Source organism: Lepisosteus platostomus, chromosome 14, assembly GCF_059453375.1.
Source record: "Lepisosteus platostomus isolate fLepPlt1 chromosome 14, fLepPlt1.hap1, whole genome shotgun sequence".
NCBI lineage: Eukaryota > Metazoa > Chordata > Actinopteri > Semionotiformes > Lepisosteidae > Lepisosteus > Lepisosteus platostomus.
This window is the reverse complement of record NC_142624.1, coordinates 27,501,865-27,519,322: the sequence shown is the minus strand read 5'-3', so window position 1 is coordinate 27,519,322 and position 17,458 is coordinate 27,501,865. Positions and strand designations below refer to the sequence as shown.

General features: G+C 34.8%; 1 protein-coding gene across 1 annotated transcript in view; it reads left to right on the top strand.

Annotated features, from left to right (window-relative positions):
• ttc21b (tetratricopeptide repeat domain 21B) overlaps window positions 1-15,697 on the top strand; it is a 32,322-nt gene extending 16,625 nt beyond the window's left edge. Inside the window, exons 7-29 of the mRNA XM_088605421.1 lie at window positions 252-336; window positions 895-993; window positions 1,335-1,527; window positions 1,780-1,877; window positions 3,560-3,760; window positions 4,079-4,208; window positions 4,698-4,855; window positions 5,722-5,946; window positions 6,100-6,338; window positions 6,673-6,745; window positions 7,410-7,520; window positions 7,774-7,912; window positions 8,292-8,398; window positions 8,709-8,897; window positions 9,689-9,799; window positions 9,979-10,060; window positions 10,202-10,352; window positions 10,506-10,667; window positions 11,081-11,276; window positions 11,870-12,094; window positions 13,939-14,059; window positions 14,281-14,348; window positions 14,877-15,697. Of these exons, the coding sequence (XP_088461547.1) occupies window positions 252-336; window positions 895-993; window positions 1,335-1,527; window positions 1,780-1,877; window positions 3,560-3,760; window positions 4,079-4,208; window positions 4,698-4,855; window positions 5,722-5,946; window positions 6,100-6,338; window positions 6,673-6,745; window positions 7,410-7,520; window positions 7,774-7,912; window positions 8,292-8,398; window positions 8,709-8,897; window positions 9,689-9,799; window positions 9,979-10,060; window positions 10,202-10,352; window positions 10,506-10,667; window positions 11,081-11,276; window positions 11,870-12,094; window positions 13,939-14,059; window positions 14,281-14,348; window positions 14,877-14,954 (3,241 nt within the window). The 3' untranslated portion in view covers window positions 14,955-15,697. The remainder of the gene's footprint in view (window positions 1-251; window positions 337-894; window positions 994-1,334; window positions 1,528-1,779; window positions 1,878-3,559; window positions 3,761-4,078; window positions 4,209-4,697; window positions 4,856-5,721; window positions 5,947-6,099; window positions 6,339-6,672; window positions 6,746-7,409; window positions 7,521-7,773; window positions 7,913-8,291; window positions 8,399-8,708; window positions 8,898-9,688; window positions 9,800-9,978; window positions 10,061-10,201; window positions 10,353-10,505; window positions 10,668-11,080; window positions 11,277-11,869; window positions 12,095-13,938; window positions 14,060-14,280; window positions 14,349-14,876) is intronic.
• Window positions 15,698-17,458: the final 1,761 nt, after the last annotated feature.

The following is a 17,458-nucleotide window of genomic DNA, read 5'->3' as shown; positions in this document are numbered from 1 at the left end:
TAAAAAAGTAGCCAGCAGGCAAAAACCTACACATTAGTCAAGCTCCAAGTTTTTTGTGATGAAAATGTCGATATTTAATTCAACGTGCCGAATTAGCGGAATTGGAAAATATAACTTTACTGAAACCTACCTCCTGTTCAATTTCCAAAAAATAATAATTTAATTTAATAATAATATTATTTAATATTACAGTACTTCACCAGAATGATGAATATTTGTCTTCAGAAAAGAAACCTGTTTTCTTGATGCAGGATTTTACAGAAGGACAGAAATAATCTTGAAGCACTAAGAATGCTGGCACTCCATTCATTATGCAGAGAGGGAGACGTGAATGAGGTAAGAATTATGACTTGAAAGTTTGTACAGATAGCTACTTGAGAACCATGCGGTTCTTGCATGCAGATACTACTTTTCACTAATTTGTTCATATTCAGATATTATAATTATATTGCTTCTCTTCATCAAACACAGTCAATCAATGTGTTTCTCTTGCATTTGTTGAAACAAAAAACATATTTTAAAAAATTAATATAAAATATCCAAATATATTGTCGTTTTATGAATTTTCCCAGTTTAAAAGTAAATGAATGAAACACACATTAAATAACCATTATTACTGTAGCTGGGTGGCAAAGTTGTAAAACTCTTTTCAAATAAAGTTTATTTTGGCTTTTTTTTTACAGCTCCTTTGAGTATATCACTTCCAGTCTGTCCTTCCATTCCCAAAAGGAACTGTAATTTACTAAGATCTTCAGGAAAAAGGATAAACTGTTTTAAAATTATTTGTTTGTTTTTACAGAATACCAGTTTCTTTACTTATAGAAAATACATAGATTGAGAATGATCACATAATTTACTGCAGCCGTTTCACAGACATTCATTTTTTTTTCCCAGTGTTTAAATCACCTCACTAACCTTGTTGGCAACCTGGAACGACATGAGCCTAACAATTATGAGCTTTTCTATAGGATGTCATTAGCTTTTACAAGAGTGGTAAGTGTTCAGTAGCATTGTTTATATAATTCTTTAAAGAACATAAAAATCATTTCAGATGAGATTAGGTCATTAAGATTTTTTTTTAATTAAAACATGCAAATCGTACATTAGCTCTGAATAAGAATGCTCTACTGGAAGTGTTATATTTATAAAGTGTTATATTTACACTTAATAAAATATTTGATCAGATATTTTTGTTATGTATACTAGTTTTACCGATATATAAACCCAGTATACATAATGTGAACATTATGTTCAATGTGTTTCTGTATTTTTAATAATGTGTGTTTTGACATGGTCGTAGATTGTAAAGATTTATGTTAAAAATGTTGTTGCAGTGTGGAAGAAATGAGAAGATCCTTCTGCAAATGCACACTTTGGTGGAGAGAGCTTTTTCCATGGCTCCAGGTGATGCAGAACTGGCCACTGAACTTGGCTATCAGTTGGTTCTGTGGGGGAAAATAAAGGAGGCAGTAAAGTGGTACAAAACAGCAATGACATTGGATGAGACCAGTGTCTCTGCGCTGACTGGTGAGGCAGCCCGTTCATTTATTTCTATTTTTAACATGTTGACAGGATTATTCTTCATGTGACCTTAAATTGTCAATCTGACCATTGGCATTACTGAACAAACCTTGTTAGTTACACTTAAAATTAATTAATGGGTTAATGCAGCAGTCTTAGCACTTCTATTAAATGACACACATTGGTTAAGTTTCTCCCTGTCTATCCCTGTCGTAGAGTGTTTCTTTTGATCTTAATCTTTTTTCTTTTTTCTTGTAGGAATCATTCAGTGCCAGCTAATTGAGGGGCACCTTGAAGATGCAGAGCAACAGCTTGAGTTTCTCACTGAAATCCAGCAGTCTATAGGAAAATCTGGGGTGAGGCCTTGAATAATAAGAGAAACAGCACAGCAATAACAATCAAGGATTCCACTGGCTCTTATGGCTATGCTGTTCCACAGATATGTTGTATCTGCAGAGAAGACTACAGATTGAAGTCTTTCAAAAAAATGTTTTTTTTTTTCTGTTTTAGAACATATGTTATATCTAATGTACATTGCACAGGTGGTGCAAGACCTAACAGAAACAAGGATTGTATTTGAATTCTTTAGAATATACAAAGTAGATTGAAATTTCAGACTAACATCTGCCTTTTCCTTAATTCTTTTGTTTCTTAAAGCCTGTTAATTTGCAACATACAACATACAATTTTTAATTTTCAGTGATGATAAAATGTCTTTAGGAGTCTGACTGCATTGCTGCACATTTTTATCAAACTCGTTCAGTTGCATAGAAAGCGATTATTTTGCATCAAGACTTAGTGAGATGCCAGAATTAAGGGAAACTTGTCATCATTTACGGAAAATAATTACACATTTCTAGAATAAAATTTTATAAGTACAGTCTGATATATACTTTGTTGTCAGTACAGTACATCAAGCTGAAAAAGCCTTACTGAAAATGCATTTGTTCTCGTCTAGATATTAACACATTAACACATTTTAATAGGTTTGTGTCCTTTTTTAGTGATACTTATTACCTGTCAGCAAAAACATTTATAGGGCACATTCAGAAATAATATTATAAAAAAGTTTAAAGGGAAAGTGCTAAGTAAACCATTTTACTTTGAAAAAAACCACAGGCCCATATTTCCAAAGCTAGCAAGTAAACAAGGAACAACTGTAAGTCTTATAAAGCTGTATATTAATATATCACTATCTGATATTACTGATCAATAAAAACATCTTAGATGGTTTTTATTAAAAATGGCCAAATACACTTTAATGTCTTTAAAATACTTTTAAAATATAAGAGCTTATAATAAAGAAAAGCTTTAAATCTGTTTCACCTCTTTACATATTCAGTTCTAATTGCTTACTGATACATAAAAAACTTATCTTCAAGGGACAACAAAGAGTCTTAGGACTCAAGACCTTCCCTCTGGGCCTCTGAAACTCCTGGCCTCATTAAGTCAAAAGAAACCTTACATGACTTCTTAAGTTACTTAATGAGAGAATTTCAGGAGTATCAATATAATACTGATTTAAGTATGCAGATATAGAATTTGGAAAGTAATTTTGAATTTTATGGTCTAAAGTAGCCTGGTATTCCTATAGTGCTTTTTAATAATCTCCAGGATCTTGGCTTCTTTCTGAGTAAAGACACACCTTAGCACACCTTTTTTTTTTCTGAGTAAGCAAATGTTAACATATATGTATACTTACTGTTCACTTACCAGGATGTGTTTGAGAGGGTTTTTGTTGTATTGCACCACCTTATAGAAACAAATGTATTATCCTAAAGTAAACAGCAAGATTTGCCAGCTTTTTTTCCCCCAGGCCTTTTGGGAATTTAATTAAGCATATGATTCTTTTAAAGCTAAAACTTAGCAGATAATAAAAAAGGTCATAGTGGATATTTATAGCAATTTTTTTTTTCATAAGACAAAAATAATTTCTGCAATAAAATAATGCAGAGATTAATATCTTGATTATATCGGCTTTGTGAATGCACCATTTAGTACTGCTGAATTTTATAAAATGAAAACCTTTCTCACACAGGAACTGTCATACCTGAGAGCAGTTTTAGCAGCAAAGAAGTACAAGTCTCAGGAGGAAGTCATAAACCTGCTTAATGATGCTATGGACACACATTTCTCTGCTCTGCAAGGACTGCCACTTGGGGTTGAATACTTTGAAAGGCTCAATCCGGCCTTCCTGCTGGAAATTATCAAGGAGTACATTGCTCTCTGCTCAACACAGGTCATTTTAAAGACATTTGTGTTTTTTAAGCCCTGAAATGGAGACAATGACTATAGTGCAGTATCTGAATATCCATTGAGTTCAGTAAATGCAGCCTCTGGAGCATAAACCCGTTGGAATTTAATTTGGGAGCCTAAGGGCGGAACATAATATGTTAAAACTTCACCCATAATGTAGTTACAAAGAAATATAGAAATGAGTATCTCATTAATGGATGCATTTTCGTTTTTTAAAAATCTGTAAATGTTAAATTGTTACCAACTCTTTACCGTATTTAATCTTAATGTGACCTTAGATGATCTCTCTCTTCTTCTCCAGCCACCATCTCAAGGACGGCCTGCCTCCCCCCAGCTCAGACACTGTGCCTCAGTGCTGGAGACGGTGGTCAAGACAGTGCCTGGACTTGTCCAGGCTATCTATCTAATGGCTAAAGTGAAATTCCAAGCAGGTGAGAGTAGATATACTGTAGTGCAGTGGAGTTTCATACTATATGTTCCTTCCTCAGTTTTTAAGGCCATGATGTACTGTAAGTGGCGTATTTACTAGCTATAGCCCAAGATCAATGCACGTGATTTACAATATTTTTAATAACTGTCTAGATTTAAAGCTTCTAAAAAAATAAAATGCTGACAATAACTATGAAATACAGAAGAAACTTTAAAACTAAAATTTTGTCATTAGAGTTGCAATATCCTCTTTTCCAATCATTAGTTGTTTGCACAGTGATTTCCAGTATAGACAATAAATCCCATAAAATTCTATTACTATACAAAATAGTATAGTAATACTATTATTGTAATAATAATATTATTACTTATGCTACTATAAGTAAAGTAAAGAAAGATTTAGAGGTGTCTCACACAGAGATGCACTAAAACTTATTATAATGTATCATACACAGATTATTTTTTTAAAAAGCTCTTTATGTCTCACATAGGTGATATTGATGCTGCCCAAAGTAGCCTGAAACACTGCTTAGAACAGAATCCATCCCACGCTGATGCTCATCTGCTGATGGCACAAATTTACCTGTTACAAGGAAATTTTAAACTCTCTTCACATTCCCTGGAACTGTGCCTGAGTTATGATTTCGAGGTGAGTCATGTGATGTGGTTTAGCTTGTTGTCTAAAAATTGAACAAAGAGTATTACTGATTAATTGCAAATGCTTTGATGTGTACATAATTTCGAATTTATCTGCTCCAGACTGACTGGTCTCTCCAATAGATGATCAAAGAGTCATATTGCTTTTGATTAACTGCTTATAAAGAAACCTTTTTTTAAATATTGCAGGTTTTTAGTTTACTTTTGAATTATTATAATTAAAAATCATACAGTATTACATCATTGTGGTGAGTTCCACATTAGTGCTGCCTGCAGATAGACTTCACATTCATAAACGTTTGTTCACTATCCAGAGTTTTGAAAGCCATTTGGTTCTAATATGCTGTTTCTAGTGATATATACAAGAGGAAACCAGGAAACATGCTTGCTTGCTTGCATGCTTGCTTGCTTCATATTACTTCTTCAAAAGCTTCTCTTAAACACTTAATTTATAATTCGACAATATACTGGCAGTAGATTGGTGATTAGTATCAGTATTGTACCTGTGGTGGTCTAATAAATTCCAAATATTTTTTACAAAATTATATGAGATTTACTTTGTGTAATATGACATTCTACTTCATTAGTGGAAATGCTGTATTCGAGTTTCTAGAACTGATGTGTGTTGCCTTGTTCTCCCAAATCTAGATTAGAAATGAATGTAGATAGCAGTTTACTCTATGATAAATCGGGATTCATGTGAATGATTTTGTGGCACAGCGTTTAGAATCTCTTCTTCTACGTTAGGAAAGATGGTATCATCTATTGCAAGCTCAGATGATAAACATAAAGAAGGGCAAAAGAGGCTTTGTTCACATGGCAGTTCACTGTCGTGCTTTGTCTAATATTTATCTGTAGGTGCGGGAACATCCTCTGTATCACCTGATTAAGGCACAGGTCCAGAAAAGAATGGGACAGGTGCAAGAAGCCATTCAAACCCTACAGATAGCCATGGCTCTACCAGGAAGGAAGAGATCTGGTAGTTCTTCAAAATCCAAAAGTAGAAAAGTGGAAATCAGCCCCACTGACTGCGTGTCCATCTTCCTGGAGTTAGCAGAAGCCCACTGGCTGAATGGAGAACAGGTAGAGACAATTCCATGGGAAAAAAAAACTATTTGAGAAATGTTTCCCTTCACTGTTACTATGTTCACTCTCCATTTTATTGATTAATTAAAATATATATATTCAAATGTAAAATTGGTGGATGTTGCCTGATTTTTTTTTTTGTATTTCCAGCACGAAGCAGCTAAAGTGATGCAGGATGCCATCAACGAATTTTCCGGGACTCCAGAAGAGCTGCGCGTCACTATAGCTAATGCAGACTTGGCTCTGCTTCGGGGGGACACAGAACTGGCCCTTAGTATGCTTCGGAACATTACACCAGAGCAGCAGTACTACATTCAAGCCAAAGAAAAAATGGCAGACATTTATCTGCATTACAGAAAGGAGAAGCGCCTCTATGCTAGTTGTTACAGGTAAAAACAAGGATGTTGTATAAATCGGTGATATATTCAATATACATCAGTCATACTTTAGAAAGGGTAATCCAAATGACATGGGTGTTGTAGATGTATATCAATGTCAAGTGGGCGTTTAAAAATATGCTTATTAATGCTGCAAAAGTCTACTCCCAATAGTTGCATCTGGAACAAGGGCAGTGGGTGCCATGGTCGTCAGTGTTCGGGAAGATTGGTTGTTAGTGTCTTAAACATTTATGTTTGCAGGGCATTTACTGAAAGCTGCAAAAGCACACATTCATAGAAAAAAAAAGTGAATATGCAAATTAGTGAATGTTTATTTTGTCTTCAGAGACTTGGTGGAGAAACTGCCTAGCTCCCATACATATCTCTTATTGGGAGATGCCTATATGAACATTCAAGAGGTAAGTTTGAAACTAAGTAAAAAGTTTAATTTATGCACACGTCTGATATTTATTCCATACACAATCTTTTACCAAAATGGCACTTCAAAAGGTAAAATAAATGAAGTGGTTACCCTGTTTCTACTCGTTGTATAATAATACAGCCTCTTGAGAGTCCTTCAAAGTACAAAATCTTCACACTGGCATTGCTTTGAATTTTTCTTTATGGTTATTTGTGTTCGTTATGAGTAACGTCTAGCAATGCGATGAAACAAGATCAAATACATAACATCCATGACAAGCATTGTTCTTTTCTAACATATTTCAAGAGGTTTTATCTTTGCTTCTTTTATGCATTTTATGTATTATTCAAATATGAATTAGAAAAAGAGTATCAGTGGAATTAGAGTAATTTTTGTACCATCTTAGTACCAGTAAAGTGTGCACTGCACTAAATAATGGTAATATTTGTGATCATCTAGTTTATCCAGTATGTAAGCATACTTTATAAGTAGTACTTTCTTGTGATTTAAAAAAAATAATGTACAAATTATTAAAGTAATTTGTCCATAGTTATTTAAGATTAATATTAAGACACTATGGAAGTGTTTTTTTCCCTATGTTTTATGATGTTATGAAGTGCATGGAAAGCTGTTTTGTTTATTTTTTACTTAAACATTCAAAGCCAGAAAAGGCAATTGAAGTCTATGAACAAGCGTTAAAGAAAAGCCCCAAGGATGGTGCCTTGGCCAGCAAGATTGGTAAAGCCCTGGTTAAAACTCACAACTATTCTAAGGTATGTTGGTTGTATGTTTCACCTCTTGATTTATTTTAATATACTGTACACAGTTTCTTTTGCATTCAGGATTTTTACATATGTTTAAATGTTAAACATACAGAACACCTAATCAGCCAACTCAGTACATACATTGTTAAATGTTTTTGAAACTGTGAAAGGCAACAGCTTCAGCTTTCTCTGTTGAAGTGGAATTCAGCTGAATTGATTTGCCGTCCTCCTCTGACTCCTTTGCTCTTCCTCCTCCTTGTAGGCAATCAATTACTATGAAGCAGCACTCAAGAATGGTCAGCAGAATTTCCTTCGTTATGACTTGGCAGAGCTTTTACTTAAACTGAGGCAGTGTGAAAAATCAGAAAAGGTTTTACAACAGGCACTTGATCATGAAACAGGTACTATATTGCAAATTTAAGTTCTTCTAAATTTGTGTAGAAGAATAAGAAATACATTTTTTTATCTCTGAACATTGTAGTCCATAGATTTCCATGCACTTGTTTACTCACTTTACATCTGTAAGATTTAAAGACATCTGTAGATTTGTTGTTAGCTCATCCTTTATTGATCTAGAATGCAGCTACATTTAAAACATTATTTTTTAAACCTCTTAGCTAGCCATTTAATTACATTTCTTTTTTGTTTACCTGATTTTCCAGCCTGTTTACCACATTTGCCAGGGATTGTCATATTTGTTTTAAATGATAGCTTAACTTTATCTGTATCAGTCTGCAATGGAGCATCTGTTAGCCGAATTGATGGATCATTGTTTTTCAGTGAATGATCTCGCTGAACTAACTGAAGATGGCCGCTATCTAGTTCTTTTAGCCAAAATTCAAAGCAAAATGGAGAAAAGTGAACAGGCTCTACTCTCCTTACAGAAAGCAAGTATTTGAACATTTTCATTTGGTAACCTAGCAGTGTTTTCCAGTCATTTACTTACAGTACAAAGTAGTGAAATGCATTGCCAATATGGATACTTGTTGCAGTGTGTTAAATAGACAACAGGTCCAGCTGGATGTGAGCACGTTATCTTTTGGGGTTTTTTTTTTATCAGAGCCGCTCTGACCTGTAAAAATGAAATTGCTGAAATATACAAGATGAAATGTTGCAATCCACTGCGACTCTAATAACTAAGATTCTTTCTCATGTGAAATGTGTGGATTTATTCTCACAGCATAAAATGTCTCGTAGGCGAGAGACGTGCAAGCTCGAGTGTTGAAGCGGGTGCAGCTGGAGCAGCCTGATGCAGTTCCTGTGCAGAAACAGCTAGCAGCAGAGATCTGTGCAGAGATTGCCAAGCACTACACGTGTCAAAGAGACTATGAGAAAGCCATCAAATTCTACAAAGAGGCGCTTGTTTATTGTGAGAGTGATAACAAGGTTGGTTCAGTGGTCGATTTTTACTCTGTGATACACTTTCTATTCTCAGTGCAGCTGTGTTTTTTCAACACTTTGCATCTCAATATCCTCTTTGAACACTCTTCTACTATCTTAACGCACTGTTTCTCTTTCATTCTTTAAAGATCTAGATATTTGTGTCAAGAAAAAGAAATTATATACTTCTATGTGTTGAAAATAGTTTTGTATAATTTTCTGTACAAGAAAAAGGAGGGATGTGACCTAGATTTTGTAAATGCTGATACTACAGATAATATGTTGTATTTCCATTTACTTTTCTGATTATAATGCAATAATAAGGTACCTGAACCTCAGTAAGCTGTGGTGTATTGAATACTGTTGTGGAAGTCACTCATTTAATACTCTATGATTGTCTTAAGTATTATGATACATATAAATCTCATTCTTAAAAACATGCGAAGATCAGTTGACTACAGTATTATGAGGCATGCACATTTTCATACATCCAACATGTTTCTTCAGGCTGCTAAGCATAGCACTTGTGAAAATGAAGGACACAAAAGTAGGATGGCAAAAAACACCCATTGAAATCCACACATTTTGACAAAACAGTTTATTCATGGTTAGGGTGGCAGTGAGCTATAATGTGAGAGGAAACCATAATATCTGAAGAAAACCCTCACAATGCAAGGAGAGCAGGAAAACTCCTCACAGCAGTGGCCTCTGTCTGGAATTGAACAAAAGCCCATGCTAACCGCTTTTTGACAGTAATTCCCATTTTGATATTTTAAGAAACCCCGTCTTGTTTACAGGTGATGTTGGAGCTGGCACGGTTATACCTTTCTCAGGATGACACAGAAGCATGTCAGCATCAATGTACAGTACTTCTTAAAAATGATCAGGATAATGAAGCTGCAACCATGGTGAGCAGCTTTCAATTTTATTTTTTATCATACGACTTTAGCATTTGTACTTTAGTTCTGCCTAGCAGTTGGTGTTAACAGTATGGTCTTTTGTTTTGCTTGAACTAATTATATTAACTGAATACGCGTACCCTGTATCAAATGCACTTTTACACTTAATCCATTGACTTTCTTTGCAGATGATGGCTGATCTCATGTTCAGGAAGCAGGATTATGAGCAAGCTGTTTTCCACTTTCAACAGCTTTTAGAGCGTAAACCAGGTTAGATCCAACATTTGCCTTCTTTCCTTACTGTACATGCACATTAGGAAAGAGCATTTTAAGAAAAATATTTCATAATGCTTTCTGCATATGTAATACAGACTGATTGGAAACCATCTTTCCTACACTTGTTCTTGCTAGACAACTACCCAACATTGTCACGTTTAATTGACTTGTTAAGAAGAGCAGGAAAACTGGAAGAGGTCCCAAAATTTCTAGAGATGGCAGAGAAGCATTCTTCAAGAGCAAAGCTAGACCCAGGATTTAACTACTGCAAAGGGCTTTACCTGTGGTAAATATATATTTTTAATAATGATTGAGTTTGGGATTTTTTTTTCCATCTCTGTAGCATTTACAAGTTAAAACCTTTTGATGCACGAAAGTTCAAAATAGTGCCTTATCCTCAAACGTGTAATTTCACAATTACTGGTTACTTTTTCTGAAGGTTCACGGGGGAGCCTAATGATGGTCTTCGACATTTTAACAAGGCTCGCAAAGATAATGACTGGGGGCAAAATGCTGTTTACAACATGATTGAAATTTGCTTGAATCCAGACAATGATACAATGGGAGGTGAAGTGTTTGAAAATCTAGATGGTGACATTGGGTGAGTTACATCTTAAGTTATACAGGAACTTTGTCTTTAGTTATCTCTGTCATTAGGAATGTTTTTTTTTCCTGGAAAGTATTGATTAAACCATTTGATTTTAGAACAAAAGAACATTTGAACATGTGAGACATGTTTGTAATTTTGAGAAACTTCAGAAACAAGGTATTCAGCATTATAAATGTAGTAGAAACTTACTTTGTCTCATGTCAGAATAGAGTAAATTACAGAATATTCAAAATTTTTCTAAGCCTTATGTTGAGTGTCTGATATTTGATGAAAAACACTGTAATACATTTTTTGGTCTTTACAAATTTTTTTAATTCATTTTGCATTATGTGATTATTGTTAGAGAATATGTGCAATATAATTGTTAGAATTGATCATTTTTAAGTATCATTTCATTTTTGCAGTAACTCCACAGAGAAGCAAGAGTCTGAACAGCTGGCTGTAAGAACAGCAGAGAAACTCCTGAAGGAGCTGAAACCACAGACCCCTGATGGGCATGTTCAGTTACATATCATGGAGAACTACTGCCTCTTGGCAACCAAGCAGAAAGCAAATGTTGAAAAGGCACTAAATGTTTTCACAGAAATTGCAAACACAGAGGTAAGTAAACTTTAAAAGATGGGAGTATACGTGAAATGCCCTCTGGGTAAATTTAAACAGCTTGGTAAGAATGTGTTTTTATGATTGTTTTGTACAGTAATGGAGGAGACTTTCTTTGCAGTATTCAGATTAATGTTTATACAAAAATCAGTCACCAGTCAAGCTTAAATTATCTAATTTAAATAATATCAAGATGAGTATTGCCCATTTATTTTACTACCTTTACCTACTGTATATGAGCTAGCTGTAGTTTTACTTTGGTACTGTTTCTTTAAGGTGATATGAATCAGTCTTCTTAAACAATTAACTAAACCCTTTTGTAAGACAATTTAAGAAAATATGCTACAGATACAATTTGCCATTTTGCTAATTATTAATTCCACTGTGCAATCCTACAATGTTGGATAAGTGGTGCCGAGTGATTCCTAAGCAGAAATGAAGGTGATAGTCATTTCTGAGACATTTTACCATGGTAATCCCATAGTCACCGTTTGTTTAACATTTGTCATATTTCTCTCGAACTACTAATACCTACAATAGTTGTAGTATTATAAGTTAACTACTCAACTGCAGCAAGGTGTCTTTTTCTACAGAAAGATCATGTGCCTGCACTGCTTGGTATGGCAACAGCTTATATGATTCTGAAGCAGACTCCAAGGGCAAGGAACCAACTGAAACGCATTGCAAAAATGAACTGGAATGCCATAGATGCAGATGAGTTTGAGAAAAGCTGGCTGCTTTTGGCTGACATTTATATTCAGTCGGGAAAATATGACATGGCAGGGGAATTACTAAAGCGCTGCCTTCGTCATAATAAGGTAAGAACAGATCAAAGCATTATGTAGACCTGAACACCTACAGTATGTGTTTAACTGCTTAGGTTTGAAGGATCACCAGACAGTTAAAGAATTTGCTGGATATAAGATAAGATAAGATTTTATTGTCCCCTGAGGCAAACAATTGCTTTCTCTTATGGACTGAGGAGTAGAGTTTAATTGATCACAAAGTGTCACAGATAGATGCCAAAAAATGTGCTCTGCCTCTGTCAGTGCTACCTGTGTCTCTTGCGCATACATTTAAAATGAGGGCTTGTTGGCTGATTTAAAAGTGTGAGGTTGTTACCTTGGAGGCTCAGAAGACGTTTTCACTGACTGTATGTCCCACGCCCACTTTTTTCATTTTTTTTTTATTAATCTAGCATCTCCCCTCCATTGCTCAAGGCATCTGATGGGGACACTTCCAATCTTATAAAGCATCTAACAGTAGAAGGGATTGTCGCTTTAAATGTAGTAACTAATACCTTGGAGATGTTTGGTCACAGCCCGTTGGAGAAATTTGTGGGAGGCACTGAAACACTTGGCAATGCAAACCAACACAATGTACCTATATAACAAATGTAAAAATGCATCTAGAAACAGAAAAACACACACGACTGGGAAAGAATTGTGCAAAAAGTAAAATGTAAATATTTAAGCAACAGTATTTTTTTTATTATTAATGTAATTAGTTGAACTACAGTTCTATTGAAATTAGTTTTCTTATAAGACATGCCATTACAAAATCCAAGGGCTATGGGAGGAAAAGTAAAGATGAAATTACATGCTTGCCTGCCAGCTTTTCTTTGTTTTCCCAGCTTCTCTCCCTATTATGTAAATCTAAAGTGCTCAATAAGGGAATCTGTGCAAGATTCTCCACCCACATCAGGCATATCTGTGTAATCAGCACAGTCAATAAGGTACTTAATATAAGACAGTCTTCAGCCTCTGTGATTCACTTGGATAATGAAGACAGAGAAGGACCCTTACTCTCCCCATTTAATGTCTTTGAAAGACTGTACGTGTAAAAATATAACTCTCTAACCTTTTTGGGACCACAGAAGTAGCACATTACTATGAAAAGTATCTCCTTGTTGAGGCATCTGAATCTTCATGCAGCATATCACACAGTTCAGTCATTAACATATTAAATATGTATTTTAGATTAGATGCTAGACACAATCCAAGGAAATGAGATATATTTGAGAAATATAAAATACAAATGAAAAATATTTGATATGTGAGATAGGGTCGTCTTCATCTATGTAGTCCTCAATGTAAAAAATAAAGCTTATTATTCCCACAGATGCTTAATGCGAACACATTTTATTTTTGCACCATGTGTGAGGATGTACAGTATAGTGTCTGTATGGAGGGAACACAAAATCAAGACCAGGGTGTTTATATTAGGATTGCATGTATGTAATATGAATGCAGTGCAGCTGATAAATGCATTGGCACAGCATCTCAAGATGGGAGACAGAGCTAGACAGTTCACAGATACAAATCATCACAAGTTGCAAGTAGACAAGATGCCAGACATAGATGTACTGTACAGTACGTGACCCTGCAAACTTCTGTAGGTCTATCTCCACACCTGCGCTGTTTTGAGTGACATTTTCAGTTCTGAAAATAATGTTACATAAATGTTCACTGCAACTGGTCTAAAACCTCTCTGGGGTTACCACATATTACCTGATAAAAAGTGCATATTTTATTCTCCAGTTTAGAAGAAATGAAGATTATTACTGTAAACTGAATTACATTTTAATTCCATTATGTAGTTCCGGGCATCAAACTGTAAAGGAGATAAGGTTTTCTAGTTAATGTTTGTATTCTTCCTGCAGTCCTGTTGTAAAGCTTATGAATATATGGGCTACATCATGGAAAAGGAACAATCATACAGGGATGCTGCACTAAACTATGAAATGGCATGGAAATATGGAAATCAAACCAATCCCACTATTGGTATGTTAATATTACTGTGAAAATTAAAAGAAATGTTTTTGAGGTCACTAGCAGAATATATATTAACACTGCATATTTTACCCTGTACTATTTTACTCAAGATAGTTTCAAATGTACTTGAGTTCAGGATAATAGTAACAGTGGCTGCAACAACTTCATACTTGTTGATTCATTTAATGAGAGTTTGCTGATTCTGAACTGTTTTCTGTTTTATATTCTAGGGTACAAGCTTGCATTCAATTACTTGAAAGCAAAAAGATATGTTGATGCCATTGATATATGCCATAAGGTAAGAAATGTGTTACCCAGAGAGATCATCATTCAACCATAAATTGAAATAAATCATGTTCGTTTATTTAACACCAAAAAGTTAGCTTATTTTTAAAATAAAAATATTAATTTGGCCAATTAAAAAATAAAAACTTGCTTTATATGAATGGTTATTGTTTATACCATGCAAATATTTGTGATTATTTTACACATGGGCAGCATGGTGGCACAGTTAGCATTGCTGCCTCTCAGCGCTGGGGCTCTGGGTTCAATTTTGAACCTGGAGTGCTATCTGTGTGGAGTATGTATGTTTAGTTTACCTTTTTGTAGCTTATTTACCATGAATATTAAATATTATTTCACAATTTATTGTATTTTTTCTCCACAAGTACACTTTTATATTAAGTGCTTACCCAGACATTTTTGTCACTTCTTGTATTTATTTTGTTTCTACTGATTCCACAAAACCGCCGACAACATAAAATAGCTATTAAGTTTTATTTTATTTTCCATGTCTGAAAATCTTTTGCTTTTATGTTTTTTGTAGGTTTTGGATGCACACCCTAATTATCCAAAGATGAGAAAAGATATTCTTGACAAAGCACGTGCAGCTTTAAGATCCTAGGTCAAAGTTTCTTAGTGTATTATTTTTATTTATGGACACAGTGGTTTTGACTCTTTACACTTACAAAATTCAGCGCAACTGGGAATATTTTAAAAGTGCTTTTCTTTTTAGTATTGGAAACAACTGCCTATTAAAGCCATGTAAAGAATTTAAATCATAGTGATATGTTCATTTGTACTTTACACTTTTGTTTGAGCAAAGTGCATCATATAGTAACCGTAAAAATGAAAATGTAGTTGTCACTACATCTTGAAACGATTTTGATTGATGATTAGTGACTGTCAGTTTTCAAAAACATCAGTGTTTCTATTGTTGTGTGTAATAAACATTATGAAATTGTGTTTTATGTAATTAAAACCAAGTGTTAAAACAGCAGCTCACTATTAATATTGATAATATTGTTGTGAACTGCTGCTGACTAAGAGGTGACAGAGGTGATAACATGCCCATTACATGTGCACATGGGCAACTAATAAACCTCAGGGTACTGCTCTAATCATTTTTAAGCACTGCAAATCGGCTCTGAGGTTGGATGTATTGTAAATCTACTGTAGGTTAGATCTTATCGTTTCAGTGATTCACCTTACATATTCTCATGTAGACTTGCCTATTGTTTAGTGGAAGCTCTACCCTCTTTCCAGGAAGGTCTTTTGCTATAGATGGTTGTATTTTTTGTACTGCTGGCATTTCCCTTGTAGGAAGTCTGCCATTAAATTATACATAAAATGTTTTTGAAGGATAAACATGTTTTGATTCCTGTCTCTTGTCTTAATTTTTGTACCATTGAACCCACTTTTTTAGAAAAAAAGAATGCAAAGGTAAACAATTTGGTTTTCAAAGTACCCTTCTCTTAATATGTGAGTATAACTAAAGCTTTCTGAAAGCTATGATCAGAATCATATTTCTACGCCAAGTACATTTCATGTAAAGGAATTTAATCAATCAAAGTTTATTTATCAAATGCATAACAATACAGCATACAGCGGTGGTTGTCAGCAATGAAATGCTTTTTCCGCAATCTCGCATGGAGAGAGAGGACAGAAGTTCATAGAATTTACGACTCTGGTATATTTGATGCTGCAAAAACATTCGGTATATACTGTACCATACACAAACAAGACAAAGGACCTCATTAAAACAATGCAAATACTGTATAACTGGAAGTTCTGGATAAGCAAAAAGACAGCTTTGGGAAACAAGCTGTTCAACTACTGTGAAGCTTATGAAACAGCTGGTAACCTACTCTAGGTGGGAAGGGTCATCAGTGATTGGAGTAGGCAGATGCATTGCCAAACCAAGCAATTGTAGAGGCAGTCAGAATGCCCTCTATAATGGCCCTGTAAAACTGTATCAGAATTGACACCAAAGTTACCAAATTGACACCTGTATCAGAGACACCAAAGTTTTTAAGCTGGTGCCAAAGGTACAGTACATTCTCTGTTGTGCTTTCTTTGTGATACTAGTGATATTTATGTCCCATTTCATGGTATTGGAGATCATAATTCCCCCCAAATGTAAAGGACTCCACTGCTCTCACAGCCACACCATTGATTATCAGGGAGAGGTTTTCAGCGAATGTGTTCCAGAAATCAACCTAGACTTCTACTGTTTTAAGGCTATTAAGCTCCAGGTGGTTGCTATCTCACCATGTTAGACAGACTCGCCTCCCTCTTGTACTGTACATGGTCTCATCGTCATGAGTGATGACACCTACTGTTCAAGAGTGATGTCATCTGCAAACCTAATTAGTGTCATGGAAGAGTTGCTGGAGGTGCGGTCACTGGTGTACAAGAAATAAAAGCACACACATCCTTGAACTACACCAGTATGAGAATGTATCAAAAGGATTTCTAAATGATACTTTAGTTATTTTTAATAACATTGAGTGGAAAATTTAATTTTACAGTTGAAAGATGTACTTGTTCGGATTTGAAGACTGGTGTTATTCTGCAACAAAAAAGGATTGATACCTTTATTCTTACTCTAAGGTAATAAAGCTGTTTTTCACACTTATTCAATCATGGGAAATTAACAGTACTTGCATATCTCTTTTAATCCCAAAAGATCCCAAAGCACATCACATCATCCCCTACTGAAGTGCCATACAGTCATACACCAGATCAGATGAAGAATTAAGAATTTACTTCACCGGTTGAATTAAGGGGAAAACTTGAATGATTTGCTTTCAGGAGCTCAGTTAAACATCTGATCTCAAGCATAGCATCTCTAGCAGAACAGTGCACCTGTTGCATTGGTTTGGAATTTCTGGTTCACTAGCACCATGTATAACATCAAAATTGATTTCTTTAGAATGTCTCCCATTCCTGTATCAAACTGTTTCTGCCTTGCTTAGCTTCTAAGATCCAGTAAAATCACACTACATGGGGGTAACACTGCTCTCAGATTATTCTTTAAAATTAGAACATTTTATTTTGCTTAATCAGATAGTGATAAATTGGATAAAATGTTATTTAAACCTGTTAGCTTTACCATTGTGAGCAAAC